The sequence below is a fragment of the Myotis nattereri genome (assembly GCF_964212035.1).
Source record: "Myotis nattereri genome assembly, chromosome: 4".
Taxonomy (NCBI): Eukaryota; Metazoa; Chordata; class Mammalia; order Chiroptera; family Vespertilionidae; genus Myotis; species Myotis nattereri.
This window is the reverse complement of record NC_138079.1, coordinates 98700708-98723953: the sequence shown is the minus strand read 5'-3', so window position 1 is coordinate 98723953 and position 23246 is coordinate 98700708. Positions and strand designations below refer to the sequence as shown.

General features: G+C 43.0%; 2 protein-coding genes across 2 annotated transcripts in view; one reads left to right on the top strand and one right to left on the bottom strand.

Annotated features, from left to right (window-relative positions):
- Window positions 1-8249, bottom strand: part of LOC308517785 (ectonucleotide pyrophosphatase/phosphodiesterase family member 7-like) — a gene marked incomplete at both ends in the record, with an annotated part of 39290 nt that extends 31041 nt beyond the window's left edge. Inside the window, one exon of the mRNA XM_081089203.1 lies at window positions 8000-8249. Coding sequence (XP_080945329.1) covers window positions 8000-8249 — 250 coding nt within the window. The remainder of the gene's footprint in view (window positions 1-7999) is intronic.
- Window positions 1-23246, top strand: part of RBFOX1 (RNA binding fox-1 homolog 1) — a 2169222-nt gene that overhangs the window by 32762 nt on the left and 2113214 nt on the right. The gene's annotated exons all lie outside the window — the stretch shown is intronic.

Here is a 23246-nt window from a genome sequence, read left to right as displayed (position 1 = left end):
ATTTTACTAACTTTCTTTCATCTCTGATACTTCTATTATAGAGAAAGGGCAAATAGCAATATTAAAATATTTCCTCCTATTAATCCCCCCCCCTTTTAAAATTGTTTTATTGCTTGAAGTATTACAAAGAGTATTACATATGTCTCCTTTTTTTCCTGCCCTTAACAATCCCCCAGCCTCCCCTACCCCCCAGTGTCTTATGTCCATTGGTTATGCTTATATGCATGCATACAAGTCCTTTGGTTGATCTCTTTACTCCCCCCTCCCCCCCGCCCTCAATCCTCCCTGGCTTTCCCGCTGTAGTTTGACAGTCTGTTCGAGGCAGCTCTGCCTCTGTATCTATTTTTGTTCATAAGTTTATAATGGTCTTTATTATCCATGAGTGAGTGAGATCATGTGGTGTTTTTCCTTCATTGACTGGCTTATTTCACTTAGCATAATGCTCTCCAGTACCATCCATGCCGTTGCAAATGGTAAGAGTTCCTTCTTTTTTTTTTATATATATTTTATTGATTTTTACAGAGAGGAAGGGAGAGAGATAGAGAGTTAGAAACATCGATGAGAGAGAAACATCGACCAGCTGCCTCCTGTATACCTCCTACTGGGGATGTGCCCACAACCAAGGTACATGCCCTTGACCGGAATCGAACCTGGGACCTTTCAGTCTGCAGGCCGACGCTCTATCCACTGAGCCAAACCGGTTTGGCAAGTTCCTTCTTTTTTACAGCAGCATAGTATTCCATCGTGTAGATGTACCACAGTTTTCTAATCCATTCATCTACTGATGGGCACTTAGCCTGTTTCCAGATCTTAGCTTTGGTGAATTGTGCTGCTATGAACATATGGGTGCATATGTCCTTTCTGATTGGTGTTTCTGGTTTCTTGGGATATATTCCTAGAAGTGAGATCACAGGGTCAAATGGAAGGTCCATTTTTAGTTTTTTGAGGAAACTCCATACTGTCTTCCATAGTGGCTGCACCAGTCTGCATTCCCACCAGCAGTGCACGAGTGTTCCTTTTTCTCTACATCCTTTCCAGCACTTGTCATTTGTTGATTTGTTGATGATAGCCATTCTGACAGGTGTGAGATGGCACCTCATTGTTGTTTTGATTTGCATCTCTCGGATGATTAGTGACTTTGAGCAAGTTTTCATAGGTCTCTTGGCTTTCTGAAAGGTGTCTATTTAGGTCCTTTGCCCATTTTTTGATTGGATTGTTTATCTTCCTTTTGTTGAGTTGTATGAGTTCCCTATAAATTTTGGAGATTAGGCCCTTATCAGATATGACATTGGCAAATATGTTTTCCCACGCAGTGGGCTTTCTTGTTTTTTTTTTTTTTTTTATTCTTTTAATTAAATCTTTATTGTTCAGATTATTACATTTGTTCCTCTTTTTTTCCCCCCCATAACTCCCCTCCTCCCAGTTCCCGCCCCACCCTCCTCCCTCACTCCCCACCCACTGTCCTCATCCATAGGTGCACGATTTCTGTCCAGTCTCTTCCCGCATCTCCCACACCCCTTTCCCCCCCAAGAATAGTCAGTCCATTCCCTTTCTATGTCCCTGATTCTATTATAATCAACAGTTCATTCTGTTCATCAGATTATTTATTCACTTGATTCTTAGATTCACTTGTTGATAGATGCATATTTGTTGTTCATAATTTGTATCTTTACCTTTTTCTTCCTCTTCCTCTTCTTAAAGGATACCTTTCAGCATTTCATATAATCCTGGTTTGGTGGTGATGAACTCCTTTAACTTTTCCTTATCTGTGAAGCACTTTATCTGACCTTCAATTCTGAATGATAGCTTTGCTGGATAAAGTAATCTTGGTTGTAGGTTCTTGGTATTCATCACTTTGAATATTTCTTGCCACTCCCTTCTGGCCTGCAGTTTCTGTTGAGAAATCAGCTGACAGTCATATGGGTATTCCCTTGTAGGTAACTGAGTTTCTTTCTCTTGCTGTTTTTAAGATTCTCTCTTTATCTTTTGCTCTTGGCATTTTAATGATGATGTGTCTTGGTGTGGTCCTCTTTGGATTCCTTTTGTTTGGGGTTCTACGCGCTTCTTGGACCTGTAAGTCCATTTCTTTCACCAGGTGGGGGAAGTTTTCTGTCATTATTTCTTCAAATAGGTTTTCAATATCTTGCTCTCTCTCATCTTCTGGCACCCCTATAATTCTGATGTTGGTACGCTTGAAGCTGTCCCAGAGGCTCCTTACACTATCCTCGCATTTTTGGATTCTTTTTTCATTTTGCTTTTCCGGTTGGGTGTTTTTTGCTTCCTCGCATTTCAAATCATTGACTTGATTCTTGCGCTCCTCTAGTCTGCTGTCGGGAGTCTGTATAATATTCGTTATTTCAGTCCGTGTATGCTTAATTTCTAGTTGGTTCCCCAATATAACATCGAGGGTCTCATTAGTTTTCTTGTAGATCTCATTAAGTTTATCGGCAGCTTCTAAATAGTTCTTGAGAGACCTTAAAAGTGTGGTTCTGAACTCTATATCTTCCACTGACAATTTTGTCCTGTTTCTTTGTCTCTGCATTTTGTTATGCTTCCTTGGTGCACCCCCTAGTGGTCTTTGTGCGCAGTCTTATAGTTAAACCTTGATTGTTGTAGCTAATACCAGGGAGTGTTTGACCTCCAGGCCAAGTGGCTATGAGAATCAGCTGTGTCTGCAGTGAGAGAACTTCTGTCCTCTAGGGAGGTGCTAATCTAGCCTTTGCCTGAGGCTATCCGGTAAATGCCTCTGTGCAGGGCTTGGGCGGGGCGGGTCGCACAGGACCAATAGGGTGGGCCGGAGAGAGCAGTTATGGCGGCTCTCAGTCCTGTCCCCAGGGGCTCTGCCTCTCTGAGTCCCAGCAACGGCTGCAAACCTCGGAGAGAAAGCTGCACTCGCTCTGACCGAAGCCAGACAGTCCCGCTTCTCCCGTTTGAGTCTGGGTCCCTAAAGACTTGCCTGTATCTGGAGCTCAGAGTCTGCGACTCCCTCCCGATTGAAAACGCCAACCGTGCCCTCCGCCGCCAGCCCGCTCCGCGCATTCCGCACCTCAGAATTTGACTTCAGCACTGCGCCTCCTCTGAGTGTCCGTATGCGTTTCTCTTTCCTCCTAGTTGTAGGACTTCCACTCAGCCAGCGTTCCTGTGGTTCTGGGTGATGTCCCTTCCGTTTTTTGGTTTCACTTTTGAAGTAGTTGTTCAAAGCAGCAAACCCCGGCGTTAACCAATGCTGCCATCTTGGTTCTCCCTTTCTTGTTGTTTTGTTGATGGTTTCTTTTGCTGAGCAGAAGCTTTTTATTTTGATGTAGTCCCATTTGTTCATTTTCTCTTTAGTTTCCAATGTCCTAGGAGCTGTATCAGTGAAGAAATTGCTTCAGCATATGTCTGAGATTTTGTTGTCTTTGGATTCTGCTAATATTTTTATGGTTTCCCGTCATACATTTAAGTCCTTTATCCATTTTGAGTTTATTTTTGTGTATGGTGTAAGTTGGTGGTCTAGTTTCATTTTCTTGCATGTATCTGTCCAATTTTCCCAACACCATTTATTGAAGAGACTATCTTGACTCCATTGTATGTTCTTGCCTCCTTTGTCAAATATTAATTGAGCATATTGGTTCGGGCCCATTTCTGGGCTCTCTATTCTATTCCATTGATCTATATGTCTGTCTTGTGACAGTACCAGCCAGTTTTGAGAACAGTGGCTTTGTAATACAACTTGATATCTGGTATTGAGATCCCACCTACTTTGTTCTTTCTCAGGATTGCTGCAGCTATTCGGGGGCTTTTTTAATTCCAGATGAATTTTTGGAGAGTTCGTTCTAGGCCTGTGAAATATGCCGTTGGTATTTTAATGGGAAGTGTGTTGAATTTATAGATTGCTTTGGGTAGTATGGACATTTTAATGATGTTGATTCTACCAATCCAAGAACATGGTATGTTCTTCCATCTGTTTATGTCTTCCTCTATCTTTTTTTTCAACATCCTGTAGTTTTCTGAGTAGAGGTCTTTTACCTCCTTAGTTAAGTTTATTCCTAGGTAGCTTAATTTTTTTGGTGCGATGGTAAATGAGATTGTTTTTTTACCCTTTTAATGTGCACGAATTTTGCCACTAGTAAAAGCATAATATGCTAATTAGATTCGACAACCTTCCAGACAAAGCCAGGGCTGCAAGGGAAGCCCAGGTCCCGGGTGCCTGCTAGCAGCCAGGGGAAGGAAGGCCTACTCTTTCATGAATTTTGTGCATTGGGCCTCTAGTATAATAATAAAAGCATAATATGCTAATTAGACAGCCGAACAACCTTCCAGACGTCCTTCCGGACGACCTTCTGGATGAAGGTACATGAATTTCATGCATTGGGCCTCTAGTGTGTGTGTGTGTGTGTGTGTGTGTGTGTGTGTGTGTGTGTGTGTGTATACCAGGTGTACCAGTTAATAATGCAGATTTTTTTCAGTAGATGGAGTTACACATATGATAGATATGCGATTTTATATGTATGCTGTTTTGTTGTATTGACAGCAAGCTTCAAAACTTCATATGTCAAATTTGCTGAAGGTGTTAACATCATAGGTATTTTTGCACTTAAAAATGTCGAATTTCGTGCCAAAAAAAGAGCATTTGCGGGAAGTTTTAATTCATTACTTTATTTTGAAGAAAAAGTTATCGTATACTTCAGGAAGCTTATCTCAAGATACTTGTGAATGCTTAAATGCTTTAAAATGCCTTAAATGCTTTAAAAGTGATGCTTTCGATGTGAAAGACAAAGAAAGTCCAGGTCAACTGAAAAAGTTTGAAGACCAACAATTACAAGCATTATTGGATGAAGATGTGTGTCAAACTCAAAAACAACTTGCAGAAAGATTAAATGTTGCTCAGCAAACAATTTCCGATCATTTACAAGCAATGGGAAAGGTTTTAAAGGAAGGAAAATGGGTGCTACATCAACTGAATGAAAGACAAATGGAAACCTGAAAAGTCATCAGTAAAATGTTGCTTCAATGAAATGAAAGAAAGTCTTTTTTGCATTGAATTGTGACTGACAATGAAAAGTGGATTTATTTTGAGAATCCCAAATGCACAAAATCATGGGTTGATCCAGGTCAACCATCAACATCGACTGCAAGGCCAAATCGCTTCAGAAAGAAGACAATGCTCTGCATTTGGTGGGATCAGGAAGGTATGGTGAATTATGAGCTTCTAAAACCAGGTGAAACCGTTTAATACTGATCGCTACCGACAACCAATAATCAATTTGAATCATGCTTTGATTGTAAAACGACCAGAATGGGCCAGAAGACACGGCAAAGTAATTTTGCTTTATGATAACGCACCATCACACGCTTCAAAACCAGTTAAAGACACGTTAAAAGATCTTGCCTGGGAAATATTAACCCACCCACTGTATTCACCAGACCTTGCTCCTTCAGATTACCACTTGTTCCGATCGATGGCACACACACACTTTCTGAGCAGCACTTCAAAACGTACGAAGAAGTGGAAAATTGGGTCACTGAATGGTTTGCCTCAAAACAAGAAAAGTTCTATTGGGATGGTATCCACAAATTACCTGAAAGATGGGGGAAATGTGTAGCTAGCGATGGACATTACTTTGAATAAAGCACTTTTGATGTTTCTTTTGAAATTATCGTGTTTTCTTTTATTACAAAATTCGCATTATTAACCAGTATATATTTGATGGATAAAGTCCTACAAGTGCTGTTGCCAAATAAGAAAGTCCCTCTGTTCGTGATTGTGTTGGAAGTTGCCAAATTACCCTCTACTGGAGCTGTTCCATTTCCATTTCCCACTGGCAGGGAACGTAGAAGAGGAGTTGGGGTGATTTTGTAATTTTAAAAATTTGCTCTCACTGTTTATATCTTCTCATTAAAGCCCTCTGGGAATAAATAAGTCGTGGACGAGCCTTATAATATTTTGTGCCCACCATATTCTCAATGTCCAGGGACCCCCCATCTGACTACGGGAGATCTTGTTAAGTGCAATGAAGTTAAAGCTGCCAGGAAGCAGCATTTGCTTTCTCCAGAAAAGGGCTATTTAGTTCCTGCTTCCTGGTGCTAATAGTTTCTGAATGACGAGCTTCTTGAAGAGTTTATATGTAGGGAAATCTCTCTCAGCAAATCTCCCTCTGAGTGGCTGTTCAGCTTTATTTTTTAAGTTTCTGATTTGAGGGCTCTTTTGAGAGTCTGATGGGAGCGATAAAACACTCTCCCCGAAAAATGGCGCCAGCAGTTTGCATGTCATGCAGAGATTCCTTGAGCTGCCCTTGGACCCCCAGGGAATGGTTCTCAGGGTAGCGGGGAGGCTCTTGCTGCCAGGCACCTCTCCTGCCCTGGGAGAGAGGTCTGTGGATTCCTAGCTCAGAACTGGGCAGAACCAGTGCTGTGTGGCACCCTGGGTTCAGGCCTTGCTCCTCCCTTCCCCATTTCCAGCCCAGTGACTGGGCAGTTACTCAGCTTTAGTTTTCTCATCTGTGGAATGAGAAAAGATAATGAAGGGAAAGCACCTAGTACAGTGCCCAACATCAAGGCTGTGTTGGAGAAATGGGAGTTGGTTATTCTTACTCTTATTCTTATTCTTATTCTTATTTTTTTAAAATATATTTTATTGATTTTTTACAGAGAGGAAGGGAGAGAGATAGAGAGTTAGAAACATCGATGAGAGAGAAACATCGATCAGCTGCCTCCTGCACATCTCCTACTGGGGATATGCCCGCAACCCAGGTACATGCCCTTGACCGGAATCGAACCTGGGACCTTTCAGTCCGCAGGTCGACGCTCTATCCACTGAGCCAAACCGGTTTCGGCAAGGTTATTCTTATTATAGTGGAGTCCTTTGCAATGTGGATTCTGGAACAACCATGTTCCTTCTTCTCACAGAGACCCCACACATGCTGTTCCCTCTGCTGGAACTCTTTTCCTTCCTCCTGTCACTCGAGGTCTCTTTCCCTTGCAGCTCAACAGCCCCATCTCAGAGACCCTTTCCTGCCTCTCCAATTACAAATCCACTCACTCTGGCCATCTTCTCCTGGAGAAACTCTGCTCTTCCTTCCTGGAGCCTCTCCAAGTTGTAATGAGATCTATTAGAGTGTGTGCTTGTCTGATGTCTGTCTGCCCCAGTGGACTACAGGCTCCCGATGAGCTGAGGAGACCAGCACGGGCGAGGGTCCTGAGGCAGGTGGGGCTGAGTGGAGGCACAGGTAGGAGGCCTTTGTGATATGCAGGGAAGCACTCGAGGGGAAGAGAGATGAGAAAGGCCAGGAGAGACCAGGGGCCAGGCTGTGGGGACATTCTGGGCTACAGAAAGACAACATTTGCATTTTCTTGTAGACTACTGGTGTCCCTTTAACTCACCAACATTAAGCAGGAAAGTTGCCTGATCTAATTGAATTATTTAAACTTTAAGGTTTTATTATTTTTATAAAATTCACTTATTGATTTACTTTTTATTTTTACTTATTTTAAAAAATATATTTTTATTGATTTTAGAGATGAAGGGAGAGGGAGAGAGAGCTAGAAACATCAATGATGAGAGAGAATCATTGATTGGCTGACTCCTGCATGTCCCCTACTGGGGATCGAGCCTGCAACCCAGGCATGTGCCCTTGATTGGAATTGAACCCGGGACCCTGCAGTCCACAGGCCGATGCTCTATCTACTGAGCCGAACCGACTAGGGCTATTGACTTACTTTTTAAAAAGATCACCAGCCACTGTGTGAAAGTCAGGGTGGAGGGTGGGGTGGGCCTGGGAGTGCAGAGATCCCTCAGGAGGCTATGGTCCTAGTCCTGATCCTGCTTGTAGGTCAGGGCTCTGTAGCCCATAGGGTTCTAGAAATAGCTCTGAGATCTCAGGCTCTTCCAGGGAGTGAGCCCAAGTTGCATGAGCTGCCTGTCTCCTCAGAGCTGAGCCAGAATGGGCTCTCCCTCAGGGAATGACAGATGCCGGGACTTCCACCAGCATTTGCAGACTGGCTGCAGAGAGGCACTTACCTGAGATTGTGGTGAAGTGGGATGGGGAGGTCATTGTCACGAACGGTGGGGTGAGGTACTTGGCCTTCACCCCTTCCCGGGCCAGGCGGTCCATGTTGGGGGTGTCCACATCCTGGTCATAGTTCCAGCGGAAGCCATCAAACGAGATCAGCAGCAGCTTGTTGAAGCTCTTCCTCCCGGAGATGGGGTGGCCGCTGGCCGCATCTAGTAGGACGGGCAGCAGCAGCCCGAGGACTCGGAGCCCCGTCATGCTGTGAGCACCTTACACTCACACATCACAGAGTTCCTGGGCCCGCTCCCATTTTCTCCCTTTTTTATCTGCGGTTGAACAAAGTCCACATTGATAATTCTGCCCCAGCTCTGCTGAGGATCAAAATGCCTGGAGTGTGGCACGCGTTCCATGATGAAAAAGTTCTGGAAATGCATAGAGTTGACGTTTGCACAACATTGTGGACACGCTTAATGCCACTGAATTGTACACTTTAAAATGGTAAAAAAGGTAAATTTTATGTTGTGTGTATTTATCCCGATAAGAAAAGTCAAATGGTGTGAAATATTTTGGATTCCTATACTAATTCCTATACTGTGCTAAGATTTGGAGAACAAATTAGATTGGTGCTTTCTTTTGCTCAGTAAAGTCCTGTTTTGATAGGGAAGATAAGTGGTCATTCATTATGATTATGAAAACAGCCAGCATGGTCATAAATGCCCATTTCATTATTATTTTTTTAAATCTTAGGAAGGTTATTAGTTGAAAATTCCCTATAAGAATTAAAAAGTCATTGTGGTAAAATACACATAAGATAAAATTTACCATTTTAATTATTTGCAAGTATACAAATTTATTGATATCTAGTACATTCAGTGTTGTGCAACCATCACCACTGTCTAGTTCCAGAATATTCTCATCATCCCAAAAAGTGACTCTATACCCATTGGCAGTCATTCCTCTTTCCTCTATCCTCTAGCCCCAGCAACCACTAATATGCTTTCTATCTGTTCAGATTTACCTATTCTGGACATTTCATATAAGTGGACTCATACAATAATGTGGTCTTTTGTGACTGGCTTCTTCCACTGAGCGTAATGCTTTCAAGGCTCATCCAAACTGTATCATGAATCAGTGCTTCATTCCTTTTTATGGCTGAATAATTTTCCATTGTATGGATAGTTTACATTTTATATATCTGTTCACCAGCTGATGGACATTTGGGTTATTCCTACCTTTGGCTATTGTGAGAAGTGCTGCAGTGAACATTAGTGTATAGGCTTTGGTTTGAATAATTCTGCTTTCCACTTAATTTTTACAATGTATGGGGTGTTTTTTTACTGAACAAACAGCTTATAGAAGATATGGAACCACTCCAAGGTCATATAGCACAAGTGAGGCCAGAACTATAATTTTAATAGTTGGCTACATGTTTACTGGGTACAGGGGGTTTAAAATCGCCAAGAGAACACGTTTAAGCATGTTCCCATCCACTCCATATTTACTGTGCAGGAGACACAGAGGTATAGATACAGGGGTTGCCTGGTATATCACAGACTCCAGGAGACAAATAAAGGGTTACATGTAGTGGAAGGGCCCTGCCGGAGGTTCATGTGGGAAGTGATGCAGGAGCAGGTCCTAACCTTGAGAAGCTGGGCAGCGGAGGGCTTCCTGGAGGAGGTGGTGCTAGACTTGAGTTTTGCAGGCTGGGAGAAGTTTGCCTCTTGGAAGCACCTTCACTCAGCCACTCATTTGGATATGACCACAGTCTCTCCCCCTGCCTCTGGCCTTTTCCTGTGGGTGCATGGGTGATACTTACCTTTGCACTTTTTGAAAGTTCTGCAAACTTTTGAGTTGTTTGAAGATGCCACCAATTGGTTTTCTGGTAACAGTTGGCTGATTTTCAGTTTTTGTAAGGTTTTTGTAGGCTTTTGTAAGTTTTTGTCTTGACATAGTGGGCTGAAAGCTGGATGTCAGACTCAGATGAGATCATCCATTTCCCTCTTGCAAAATTGCCTGAGAATTCTGTTCCAGGCACTTGCTTAGCTTGAATCTTTGGGGTGAGGAGGTGGCATGTCAGGGGAGCTCCATTTTGTAGTTGCATAAGTTGGGTTGTTAGCACGGTGTTTTGCTATAATTAATTAGCATGGTGTTTTGCTATATGAGGGATTTTCGTAGGATTTTGTGATGAGTATGCAGCATCATGGTTGGGAGTGTTTTGAAGCTTGCCAGGCCTGGGTTTGCAGCTCAGCTCTGCCACTTACTTTCTATCACACATGGAGAAAGTCCCACAACCTCTCTATGCCTCTGTTTCCTTCTCTGTAAGAAGAAATGCTGATATGTTTCCTGAAGTTGGGAGGCTCCGATTAGATCATGCATGTTGACAAGAACATTTACTGCTCGTGGGGTATCCATGTGCTCCCCTTCATCTTCCAGACCCCTTGTAATTTATGGCCAATGTGCTGTGAGTAGAAAACCTATTGGTGACATCTTTATACAGCTTCTAGCCCAAAGCTTTCAAAGGCTGGTGCATAACCATTCTATTCTCTCTGCAGTAACTATGGAAGCTTTATGTTGAGATGGAGAATTTCCATCATTTTAGTCTCTGAGTGACTATATAGAGAGCATAGTCTCCAGCCAATGCATGGTGGACATGGAATGTGAGAAGTCAACCTCTGTTGCCAAGGCACTGATATTTTGAGGTTAATTTGTTACTGTGGCATAACCTAGTCTATCCTCGCTAATGCAGCATGTTAAGTGCTTACATTGATCCCTAGTACTAGTAAGTGCCCAAGAGATGTTAGTTACTTTTATTATTATTTTTAAAATTTAAATTATTTGTTTAAAGTATTACTGTTTGTTACTTTTAGTATGATGATAAATTACTACTGATAGTTTCATTATCTGATCTGATGAGGTCAATGATGGACAAATTAGGCTTGACACTCCTTCCAGCATATGGGAGGGACAGACGATTAAAGGCCAATAAATAACATCATTATCTTTAGTTTGTGTCCCTGGATGCCCTTGGTGACAATGAACAATGGAATCTACTCTGAGACAGCCAGGCCCAGGGGAGAGTTGCTGTTGATACCAGGACTGAGACTGTCCAAGGCCAAGCACTCTTTGGTCTGGAGAGAACTTTGAGTCCCTCGTGTATAAATTCTCTGAAGGAAGACAAATACTTGTATTAAATAGTTTGGCTCTTTGGGAAGTGTATATTAATCAGTTAGGTGCTTTTAGGGATAATCCACACACATCTCTATATTCTGGAAACACAGAAAAAATAGTCAGCAGTCATTCAGCAATGAGTTAAGTCCACTGAAAGTTCCCTGAAGTTTAATGTTTGGTGTAACCAACAGAGCTTAGTGGAGGTGGGTGTCTAGAGAGAATTCTGATTATAGTCACTGTGATGCTTATGGTCACAGTACTGTGGTGTGTCTTGGTTTCTCTTTGGTGAGTTTTGGTTTGGAAGGCATAAATCCATTACTTGCTTAGCAAATATTTCTTGAGCACCTTGGAGAGCTCAGAGGATAAAACATGGATCAATCTCTTCCTGCCAGTGTGTTTTCAAGCTGTCTCAGGACTCACCTGTAGGACATGCAGGCTTGAGGGTCCCAGAGTTCCAAAAGCATCTCCCAACAGTGCCACCCTGAAGTAGACTCTTCCTCGCAAGTCCAGTAGAGCCATCTTTGACTCTTACCTTCTTCTGCATGACTGACATATCAATCATGGGGAACTGTTATGGAAGTGCAACGAATTTGTGAAATTCAAGATTGATCAAAGACTACCATTAAATTTTGTTAATAAATCTACATATTTATGGCATGGTCACTGGTGTGGAGGTGGGGAAATTCATTCCACAAACATTTCAGGAATCATCACAGATGGAGGTAATAGTCAGAACTCTTGGCTGCATCTTACTAGTGTAGGTAAGAAAAGGGATCATGCTCTAGTCTGGTATCCCTCTGAACCAGACCCTGAAACAAGGATGGGCATGCAAGTACTTTATTTGAGAGATGATCCCAGGGAGCACCAATAGGGGAGTGGGGAAGTGATTCAAGGAAGGGAAGTAAGCCAACCTGAGGTGCTTCAGTCTTCAGCACATGCAACTAGGATGAGTACCAACAGACTATGGGCAGGGCATTTGAAATCATTTTGCAGAAAGACAGGGATGCATCAGGGCTCCAGGGACCAGGGACTCATATACTACCAGATCTCTCTCAGTCTTTTTTTGTGTACATCAGCTTAATTTTCTCTCACTTAGGGGTGGTTTTCTCTCTAGGTTGAGGAATGTGGTCACAAAAGCTCCTGTTTTTCTCACTCTACAGTTCCTGTTATTAGAGAGAAAGATTATATTTTTCCAGTTCCACTTAGGACAAAAAATCCAAGGGAAGAGCTCTGATTTGCCTGTTTGAGTCAGATGCCTATCCCTGGACCAATCAATCGTAGCTGGGGGGTGGGGGGTGGGGTCATGTGGGAACATAGTAGCCCTCACTAGAACCATGTGACTGGAGTAGGAAGAGGTATAAGTCTCAATAGAAGGGAGACGGGGTGGGCAGAAAAAAATTATAGATGTCTGTGTTGAAAGGATTAGGAGATACATCCTGTTAAACCTGTTAACAGGTTTAAGTCCCTGTTAACTGGGGCTTAAATTTTTTTTAAAATATAAATTTTTATTGTGGTTCTTGCAGCATGATTTAAGCGGAAAGGAAAAAAAAATCCAACAACTATGAACCAAACATTTCCTATGTGCAAGGGATATAAACTCTGCTTATGATGAGGCTGAAGTTAAGCAGGAAGAGAACTGGTATGTAGGATAGTCTAATTTATTTCTTCCATTGACTACTGTCAAGTTTAGGTTCTGGCTAGCAGTGGATGCACCTGCCCCCATGTTTTTGAAATTTCAATTTATTGCTCCTTGTTAGATATTTTCGGCCACACCGAACAAGTCAAATCCCTCTTTCTTACAACAGATGCTTGCATACAGCCACATTTGTTATCTCTCTCTCCCCCCACTCTCACTCTCCACCCCCTCCCTCCCTCCCTCTTTTCCTCCTTCCTTCTCTTCATTTTCTAGAGTTGGGTTGGCACACTTTTTCTATAATGAGCAGATAGTAAATATTTTAGTCCTCAAAGGCCATATGGTCTCTGTCACAACTACTCACCTCTGCCACTATTGCATGAAAATCAGCCATAGATACTTGTAAATAAATACAGGGTGGAGAAAATGTAGGTTTACAGTTATTCTAATGAAAAGTAATGCAGTAATTAATAAATAATAATACAAGTATGAACTTTGTGTTTCACATACTCACAACTGTAAATGTGGCTGAGTTCCAATAACACTTTATTTACAAAAACGTGGGTGCAGGTGGTATGGTTTTCTGATCTCTGCTGCTCCAGAAAATTATCTGCAGCCTGAATATCTCTAACTCCTTTGACCAATGCTTTTTGGTGTGGCTTTGATTTTCTTCCCTACGGTGGTAACCATTTTTTGAAAGCCTGTTAATTTGTCCATCTCTTAAAATGAGGCCCCTAGAACAAGATGCCTCATTCTGCATATGTGACGATGTAACACTCTCTCATGACACATTCTGAGCAGGAGAAAGAGAGAGGAGCAACCACCACCCTTAGAAACCCTGACCTTGTGAAAATTTGGTGAGACTTCTTGGCAAAGGTTGTAAACCTCTTAATTTACCGGCTGGAAGGATAGAAACGAGAAGCATGGTCCATCAAGCTTGACTTTAATATTTGATGCACAGAGATCTCCGACTTGTTTGATAAAGATGAGAAGGGGAGATGTCCACTTAAACAATTTCTACCTCCAGGTGAGGATCCAGAAGATAATTCTGTGAGCAGAACTTCCTGAGAATTGAGACAAGGGAAAAAGGTAGTGGTAGGAGAGTGAAAAGGTCAAAAATTAAGGCTATGACTGTGCTGGAAGAGGCCAAAGAAGAAAATTAGATCATCAGGCATGAATAATGAGAACTTGTTGATGGAATTAGCAGTGTAGAACGGATACTAAAGACTCCTTTATTCCTCTCATAGCCAAAAGTTTTTGCTTAGACTGGATGGAGGAGAAAAGGCAAGTATGTTGAGAATCCTACTCACTAAGTATGGAAGGAGGATTTTGGAAAAGGTCCCAGAAGAATAAGTGTCATGTCGGGGTTCATTGGAAGTCACCAGAGGCTGAGCCCCTTCTCGGCATAAAGCCGAGAGTGAGGGATAGAAGGTGGCATACAATCAGGTGTTTGCTTGTCCAACACACCTTTGACATGTTGGTTGTTCTCACAGCTTTGTCCTGACGCTCTTCTCTGCTCTCTCTAGACTTGCTCACTCGATGAGCTCATTCATTCCCATAGGGTTAGCTGCCATTTCTTGGCTGTTGACCCCTGAATGTCTTTCTCTAGACCAGACTTCTCCTTTGAACACCAGATTTACACATGCAAGGTTTTTCTTTATTTTTTTTCCTCACATGCCAACAAAGTTGACATCTCACACTTAGCATGTCCAAAGCCACTAAAGCCAAACTTTTGCTTTTTGTCCTCCTCCTCCTTGTGCCCCATCCATGCCTTCTCCATTTCTTAAATGATACAACCATCTACCCAGCTGTTCAGGGCAGAAAGCCAGGCATTTCTCTCTTTGCCCTCTTTCCCCATGAGCAAGTCCTGTGATTCTGAACTTTCTCCCCAGTTGTCCATTCTCTCCATCTTTACTGACACTGTCTTAGTCCAGAATACCAACCATATCTCAGCCAGATACGGCAGCAGCCTCCTGACCTGTTTTCTGCTCCCAATCTTGATCCTTAGCAGTACATTTTCTACCTGGAAGCTAAAGTGATCTTAGGGTCCATGCTTTGGCTTCCCATTGCACAGAGTAAAATCAAGACCTGCTGGCTTCTGCCCACCTTTCCACCTCTTCAGTTACACTGGCCTCTTTTGGTTCTTTCCCATCTCAGGACCTGTTGTTTGCGGGGAATGATTTTCCTTTGCTCTTCCCCAGAATAAGGCTTGGCTTCTTAATACCCTTTAAGTCTTAGCTTAAATGTCTACACAGAGAGGTCTTCCCTGACCCTCTTTTTTTTCCATTTCAGACTCTTGCTATTCCCTTCATGGAATTTCTTTTTTAAAATTCTATATTTCTTTATTATCATTTTAAATCTTTATCATTTATTTATATATTTTTATTCTTGTCTCCCCCAGTAGCCCATAAGGTCTTTGAGGGTGGGGCATGCCTGTCTTGTTCATCATTATATCACTAGCACCCAGCACAGTGCCTGAAACATAATGGTTGCTTAATAAATAAATCCAGGATGAAGGGATAAATAAATGGAGAATTACTTCTCTGAACTACAGACAATGAGCTTAAACACTGTGTTTTTCTTAGTCAAGACATTATGTGCAATTAGACATACAATAAATGATGATTATAACAACATCTGTGTCTTGCCTGATGTTCATCACCAATCACTAGATTAGTTAGTTGTGCCTGTTTTGACAGTTCTATTTTCAACCTAATGATTTGTTTCTTTTAACTTATGGCTGTTGGCTTTGCTTGGGTTTGTTAGCTTGACAAAGTGGCAGATTATATTGGCATTTGCTATTTTATTTATGTCATTATTTATTGCTGACACTATTACAGATGTCCCCCATCCCCTCCTTTTGCTCTCCCTCCAATAAACCCCCCTCCTCCCCAGGCCTTCACTATATTTTAAAATGCCTTTGCTTTTGGTAAGAAGCCCTAGTTAGGGCAATGTATTAGTCAGGATGGTTTGGGTTATGCTGTTGTAACAACAATACCAAACCTCAGTGGCTCAACTCAGCAAGGTTTATTCTTGGTCATGTTTCATGTTGACTGTGTATCTGGCATTGTGGGGGTGGTCTGTTCATTCTAGACACTCAGGAATCCAGGCTGTTGAAAGCATCTGTGTACTTATCCTTGATTATCATGGTAGAGGAAGGAATGTGGTAAATTGCAGTCTCTTAACTCTTACACCTGGAAGTGACACAAATTACTTTTGTGCATGTTTCATTGAACAAAATAGACCACATGGTCATGCCCAACTCCCATGTACCTGGAGGCCAACCAAAACGTTTGTGAACAGCCTTGCTGACTACTCCTATCAGTTATACTCCTATCAGAACTCATTTAATGTAGCCCCTTAGTTGTGATTCCCCTAAAGTTAATTGTAATCTATTAATGTGCAGAAGATATGTGCATTTCCAAGCTATTATTGGGCACCATTTTGTTTCAGAATGTTAGACTTGAGACTTTTGTCAGAGGAAAGTATGGTGTGATGATTAAAAGCAGGGCTCTGCTATTTCTGCTTTTTGACTGTGTGATCTTTGGCAACTTTATTTTTTTATGCTTCAGTTTCCTCAATAATAATAGTAATAATAATAATAATAATAATAATAATATCTATCTATCTCAATAGGAATAGCCCAGTGCTTAAAACATATGGGTTAAAAAAATACTATTTATTATTATTAATTTTGGTAGGTAGTTACTAAATTTTGTCAAAATCATGACTAACTTTTAACACTTGATTGGGATCTATCATTGAAGGAACGGGTTTCTGAAGAATAAGGCTGAGTGAGGGGAAAAATTTAGTGGGTATTTTAAAGATTGTAGCTGAATTCTAGTTAAGCACCAGATAGCAGGCAGCCTTTGCTAAATTCTGGCACTTCCTTGGGCTTCAGCCTCATCTATAACAAATGGAGTTAATAGCATCCACTTTGTTTTTCAGGACTGAGATAAAGATGATTAAGGAAGAGGGAATAGCAGTAACTTCCACTGTTGTTCAAAAGTGGTAGTTAACTTCTATATTAAGATTCTGTTGCTGTGTAACAAATTACCACAAACTTAGTGGCTTAAAACACCATGCATTTATTATTTCATGGTTTCCATGGGTCGAGTCTGGACAGGGCTTACCTGGGTCTCACAAGGCTGAAATTAAGGTATCAGTTGGTGAGTCTTCTTATCTGAGGCGCAGGGTCCTCATCCAGACTTATTCAGTTTGTTGGCAGAATTCAGTTCTTGTAGTTGTTGGATTTAGGCTCGCAGTTCCTAGAGGCTGCCTGTCTCCACAGGCAACTCACAGCATGGCTACCTGCTTCTCCTTGGAGGCCAAGGGGTAAATCTCTGAAACTTCACCTTCTTTATTTTTTATTTATTTTTTGCTTTTTTCTTTTCTTTTGAAACCTTCTTTAAAGGTTTTATTTTTTGCATTTTTCTTTTCTTTTGAAACCTTCACCTGATGAGGATAGGCCCACCTTTTTAAAAGGATGATCTCCCTTTAAAAAAATATATATTTTTTAAAAAATATATTTTATTGATTTTTTACAGAGAGGAAGGGAGAGAGATAGAGAGTTAGAAACATCGATGAGAGAGAAACATCGATCAGCTGCCTCCTGCACATCTCCTACTGGGGATATGCCCGCAACCCAGGTACATGCCCTTGACCGGAATCGAACCTGGGACCTTTCAGTCCGCAGGCCGACGCTCTATCCACTGAGCCAAACCAGTTTTGGCAAAAAAATATTTTTTTATTGATTGCAGAGAGGAAGGGAGAGGGGGAGAGAGATAGAAACATCAATGATGAGAGAGAATTATTGACTAGCTGCCTCCCGCAGGCTCCACAATGGGGATCAAGCCCATAACCTGGGCATGTTCCCTGACCAGGAATCGAACAATGACCTCCTGGCTCATAGGTCGACATTCAATCATTGAGCCATGCTGGCTGGGCTGATCTCCTTTTGATTAACTCCAAGTCAACTGGTTAAGGACCTTAACTGCATTTGAAAATTCCTTCCCCTTTGTTATGTAACCTAATGGCCGGTTCTGCTCACACTCAAGGAGAGATTGTATAGGTATGGACACTTGGGGGAGTGGGGATCTTGGGGTCCATCTCAGAATTCTAAGACAACTTATTCCCTCCAAGAAGAGCAGATGAGAGGGAAGCTAACACAGATGAGCACAGGCCAGAGGTTGAGACAGTTTGGTGTTGGGCTAGGATGGAGGAGATTAAGAGGCAAGTGTGAAAAACTTTGTCCATTTTGTGTTTTGATAGGGCTGTACCTTCCCAGCCAGCCAAGACCAAGGTAATACCAGGGCATTTAGATTCCTCTCTTTCTCTCCTGAGGCTGAGCCTGCAGTTGCTCTCCCTTTCCCTCCCACTCTGACATCCACCAGGGGTGAGCTGGAATTGCCAGGTGTCATGATCAGAGATGCAGGCGAGTAATAAGTGGGATCACGGGGATAAAGAAATATTCAAGACAGTTCTTCCCAATGGCTCCATAAACTGAAGGCACAGGAAAACAAACCTCAAATGAATAAAACCCAGAGAGAAAACACATTTTAAATGGTGTTTTTTTTTTTTTGTTTTGTTTTGGAATCTGCCAGATGTCAGAGCTCTTTGAAGCAAAACAAATGCTGTATCAGTTCTGCAGAAGGAGGTCCAGAGAAGCTGGTGCGATGTACCGAGAACCAAATTACCAACCACCTGTGTGGGAAAACAGTCTCTTCTTGCTCACAGGGCCAGGGGGTATGCTTGCTAACAAGCACGATGGAAGTCAGTGTTGGCTAGCAACAAAAAGCCACTAACCTGGAGGAATCTAGGTTCCTCTCAGCAAAGTCTTGTGCATGACAAGGTCATTTCCAGGGAATGAACTGAGGTAATTCTGAGACCCCTTTCAGAGGCCTGTGACAGATGCCCACAGGTCCCTAATGGGACTGCAGTGGAGGAAATAGCCCGGGGACCCCTGTCCCTCCCTCATTCTGCACTTTGAAATTGCACTCAATACTTGTCAACATCAGCACCACAGAATGGACGGGAATCACTTGCCTGTACATCACTGCCAGGCAGGATAGAGAAGGGCCCTCCCCTGTCAACAAAAAAGGTGACATGATAGAGTAAGATGGAGCATCAGCCTGGATTGTGAAGGATTCTTAGAACTGATATAATTCCAAAAAGGGAGGAAGAGCCTCAGCCAGCCTGGGTTTGGAATGACATTGATGAAGCCTGCGAGCTCAATGAGATTCAGATTAGAAGCAGCCTCTGTCCTCGCCTGATGCTAAATGGTCTGCCCATGAGACAAACTAAAATCCAGAGTCAGTAAACAATTGCAAAAGGCCGCATGTCATCAAGCATTGTTGATAAATGTTAATGAGACAGGAGCCAGCACTGAGATTGGGCAGTATTGATTAGGAGAGGAAATAAAATGCACTGACCAGTTTTGTTTAAAGTGTCTCTTGCCACAGCATATATCCTTGTAAATCTGAGGTGCGAGATATGCTACTGTCTCCTCCCCTTCTTCTCTCCTTCCTCCCTTTCATTCATTCTGTTGCTCATTCCTTTATTCCTTTAACAAATATTTCAGTGCTTGCTATATATCTACAAAGTACAAGTACTAGAGTTAAAATGGTGGACAGATGGACACAGTTATTTTTCCTCTTTGAGTTTATATACAGTGGTAGGAGAGATGCTTAAAAAGGCAATTTCAAGGTATGGGGTATGAGTTGGGAAGAGAAGAGGGCCCTTAAATGAGCGACTGGGCTAGGGAAAAGGCTTCCCGAGAGAAGTGATGGCTGGGGTGGGACTGAAGGATGTGCAGGAAGGAGACGGGACCAGGGGAAAAATGCTAAAAAGCATCCCTGTGAAGGCATGGGGGCCATGTAGTTAGTGGTGTAGTGGGTTATATTGGGTCCTTTCAAAAGCTATGTCTAAGTCCTAACCCTTGTACCTGTGAGTATAACCTTATTTGGAAATATGGTCTTTGCAGATGCAATCAAGTTAAGATGAGATCATACTGGATTGGTAGTCGGGAGGGCTAATCCAATGACTGGTATCTTCACAAGACAAAGCATAGGAAGATTTAGACACAGAGACACAGAGCAGACACAAGGAGCCAGCCATATACGATGGAGGCAGAGGTTGGAGTGATGCAGCCTCAAACCAGGAAGTGCCAAGCATTGCTGGGAGTCACCAGAGCAGGAGCAAGAGAGGAAGGGTCCTCTACTAGAGCCATTGGAGACAGCCCATCCCTGCTGACACCTTGATTTTGAACTTCTGCCTCCAGACCTGGGAGATAATTTCTGTGGTCTTTAGCCAGCTGGCTTGTGATAATTTGTTGTGGCAGCCACAGGACATTAACACAGGGCGGTGCAATATGTGAGAGGGACATACATGTTCCCTCAGTTACAGAAAGCTGGGTAAACACCAGAAATGTGGTAATAACTAGGGTTGCCGACTCAATTATCCTCAGGGGCTGGATGGGGTCAGGGGTTAACAGAGGCCCTGTCTAGAGGGACAGCTACCTCTCAGCTTCTGTTGCTGAGCCCTGCGTTCTGATTTTTTTTAGAAGTTAGCAATCAGATTTTTTATTTTTATTTTAAAGTGTTTCTTAAAATATGTTTTCATTGATTCTTAGAGAGAGGCGGGGAGAGGGAGGGAGAGAAACTTCAATGTGAGAAACATTGATCAGCCTTCCATATACATCCTAACTGGGGATTGAACCCACAACATGGGTATGTGCCCTGACCGGGAATCGAACTAGCGACCCTTTGGTTCATGGGACTACACTTAACCAACTGAGCTACACTGGCAAAGAACAATCAAATTAAAAAAAATTGTGGAAAATCCTAATTTTAAAATATTGGCAACTAATTAACAAAAATGTAAAAACACTATGCAGGCAAAACCAAATAAGGCTGCAGCCCTGATTTAAACTATGATCTAATCATCTGAGACCTTATGAGAAAAGTTTAAATTAAGTAAAATCAGCACTGTAAATTGCCACACACAATTATGTTTGGTTTAGGACAGTACTAAAATGACCAATTTCCCATTAGTATTAGAATAAATACATGCTGAGTGCTGTCTCTGGGGAGACCTAGAATGACTGTCACAAAGACAGCTAAGGTCTGTGGTCCCCCACCCCCACACTTTCTAAGGCAGGTGTCCCTACACTTGGAGAGCATGTCAGGCCCTATTTGGAGGACACCGGGGACCTTTAATGTGTGCCGACAAGTTGCCTAAGAATCTTATTAAAATTCAGATTCTGATTCAGGGCATTTTGGGTGGGGCCTGAGGTTCGGCATTTCTGATGAGCTCCTGAGTTGGTGCTGCTGCCGCTGCCGCTGCCGCTGCTGCTGGCCTGAGAACCTCACTTTGAGCAGTAAAGTTTTCAAGGATCTGTGCTACCTCTATGCACGTCAATAGAGAAATAACCCAGCTGATACTCATTGAGCCCAGCCAGTCTGCCCACTGCCTGGGGGTGGATGGGGGCTAAGCAGGACAGGTGGGAACCATAGTTACCTTCACCTTCAGAAGCAAGGAGTAGGGAGCTTTGCTCAATGTGACAGAAAGCTTTGAAGAGGTTCCTCTTTCTGTCTTTGGCTCAGTAGATGGAGCGGGAGAAGAGTGAGTCTGATAGAGAGGAAACAAAGGCATTTGGAGAGCCAGATGCTCACCCCGGACCAAATTCCAAGTACAGCCTGGTGGAACCCTGCCGTCGCTTCCTCTCACCCAGGCCTGTGGCATCTGGCCTCTCTTCTCATGCATTTTTCTTTGTGTTCCTGGAAAAATTGGACCCATAAATTGAATCCGCCTTCAGGCAGCTAACTTGCGTGGCCAGCACTTACTCAGCAGTTAACCACCAGCCTCATTAACCTTGGCGGTTCTCAGGAGGCTTTTTTGGTGGGGGAGGAGGTGGTGGTTGTGGTGGTCGTAGAGCGTATGCACTATTCTTTGATAATTTCTGGAGTATGTTGGGAGCAGAGTCATTTCTTTTGTTGAGTGAACATAGTTGGTGCTCCAAGCCCTATTTGTTGGTATTGTTGATGTGCACGTGTACGTGCATGGTGTGGGTGTTCATATGTGCACACTTGTTTTAAATGTCCAATAGTGACCTTTTCCCAAAGGTGTCTCTTACCCATTTGGTGTTGCCAGGAGATTTGAAAAACCAAGCCTTGGGTTCTGTCAGGACAGAATTTCTCTAAACACTCTCCTTTGCCCATCTGCGTCAAAGTGACTGGAGCTTATTAAAATGCAGATTCCTGGGCCCTGGGAACCTGCTGTACTAGACTCTCTGGTGCTGGAGCCCAAGAGTCTGCATTTTTATCAACTCTCCCTGGTGACCCTGGTGCACAGGAGTCTGGAGGATCTGAGGCTCACAGGGTTCTTTCTGCATGTCGGCTGGGTCATTCCACCTACCTGAGGTGGTTGTCTTAGGTATACAATATACTTATGCTTTATATTACAAAGCACTTGTGTTTCTCAGGGATCACTGGGTTGACTTTTTAAATGATCACCGTGGCCCAGCATAGTGACATTTGTTGCCCACTTTCATTTCCTCACGTCAACAGCCTTGGTTATAATCTGGGGACCCTTGCCTCAAGGCCCTGCAGATGGTAGGTGGTAGAGTTAGGATTCAACCCTGGCATCCTGGCTTCAGTGTTGGCTCTCTTAGGCAACATGGTGTGTAGTTGTAGCAGACTGCTGGGGCCTGCCTTCAGGTCTCAGTACTCGCACTCCTTTGTGCACAGTATTCCTTCCTGCACCCATGACCACCTGCTTGCTCAGCCAGTGCATGGGGTAGACAAGATATACCAGGGAGTTACCACACTGGGAGCAGTCCCCAGCCAACTACACACATTGGTAGATAACACCCAGCTCCCTTCCCCTTCAGGAGAGAAGCTTCTGGAACGTGCTTTATGTAGTCTTTCTGAGTTTTCCAGTGCAGTTGAGCCTCAGATGCCCATAGTAGAGACCTGCTCATCAGACCTCCAGTATTGGCTTCTTCCTGTCACTGCCTCATGTCTCAACTCCCCTATCAATGCTTCTTAGGATCACCTCCCTACCTGTGCCCAAATCCATATCAGAGGGGGTCTGCTTCTGGGACATCATGTACTTCAACCACTTTAGGCATATCTCATCTCATTTAATCTTCACATCAGCCTTGTCCAGGAGGAACCATCATCAGCTCCATCTTACAGATGAGGAAACTGAGGCTTAGAGAATTGAAGCTATTTGACCAAGTTAGTTTCGGAGCCAGGACTTGGAATCAGGTCTGTTGGCAACAATGTCCAAGCTCAGCTGTATCTTATACTGTGAAGTTTATGGATAAGTGGTGGTTGGTAGGTGATGTGTGTTGGGGTTGGGCGAACTTTCCTTCTTCTTTTGTTCCTCCCATTCCAGCTGAGAGGGGTGTTCATGGTGTACCTTTTTAAATTTGCAGTACAGGTAGAGAAGGA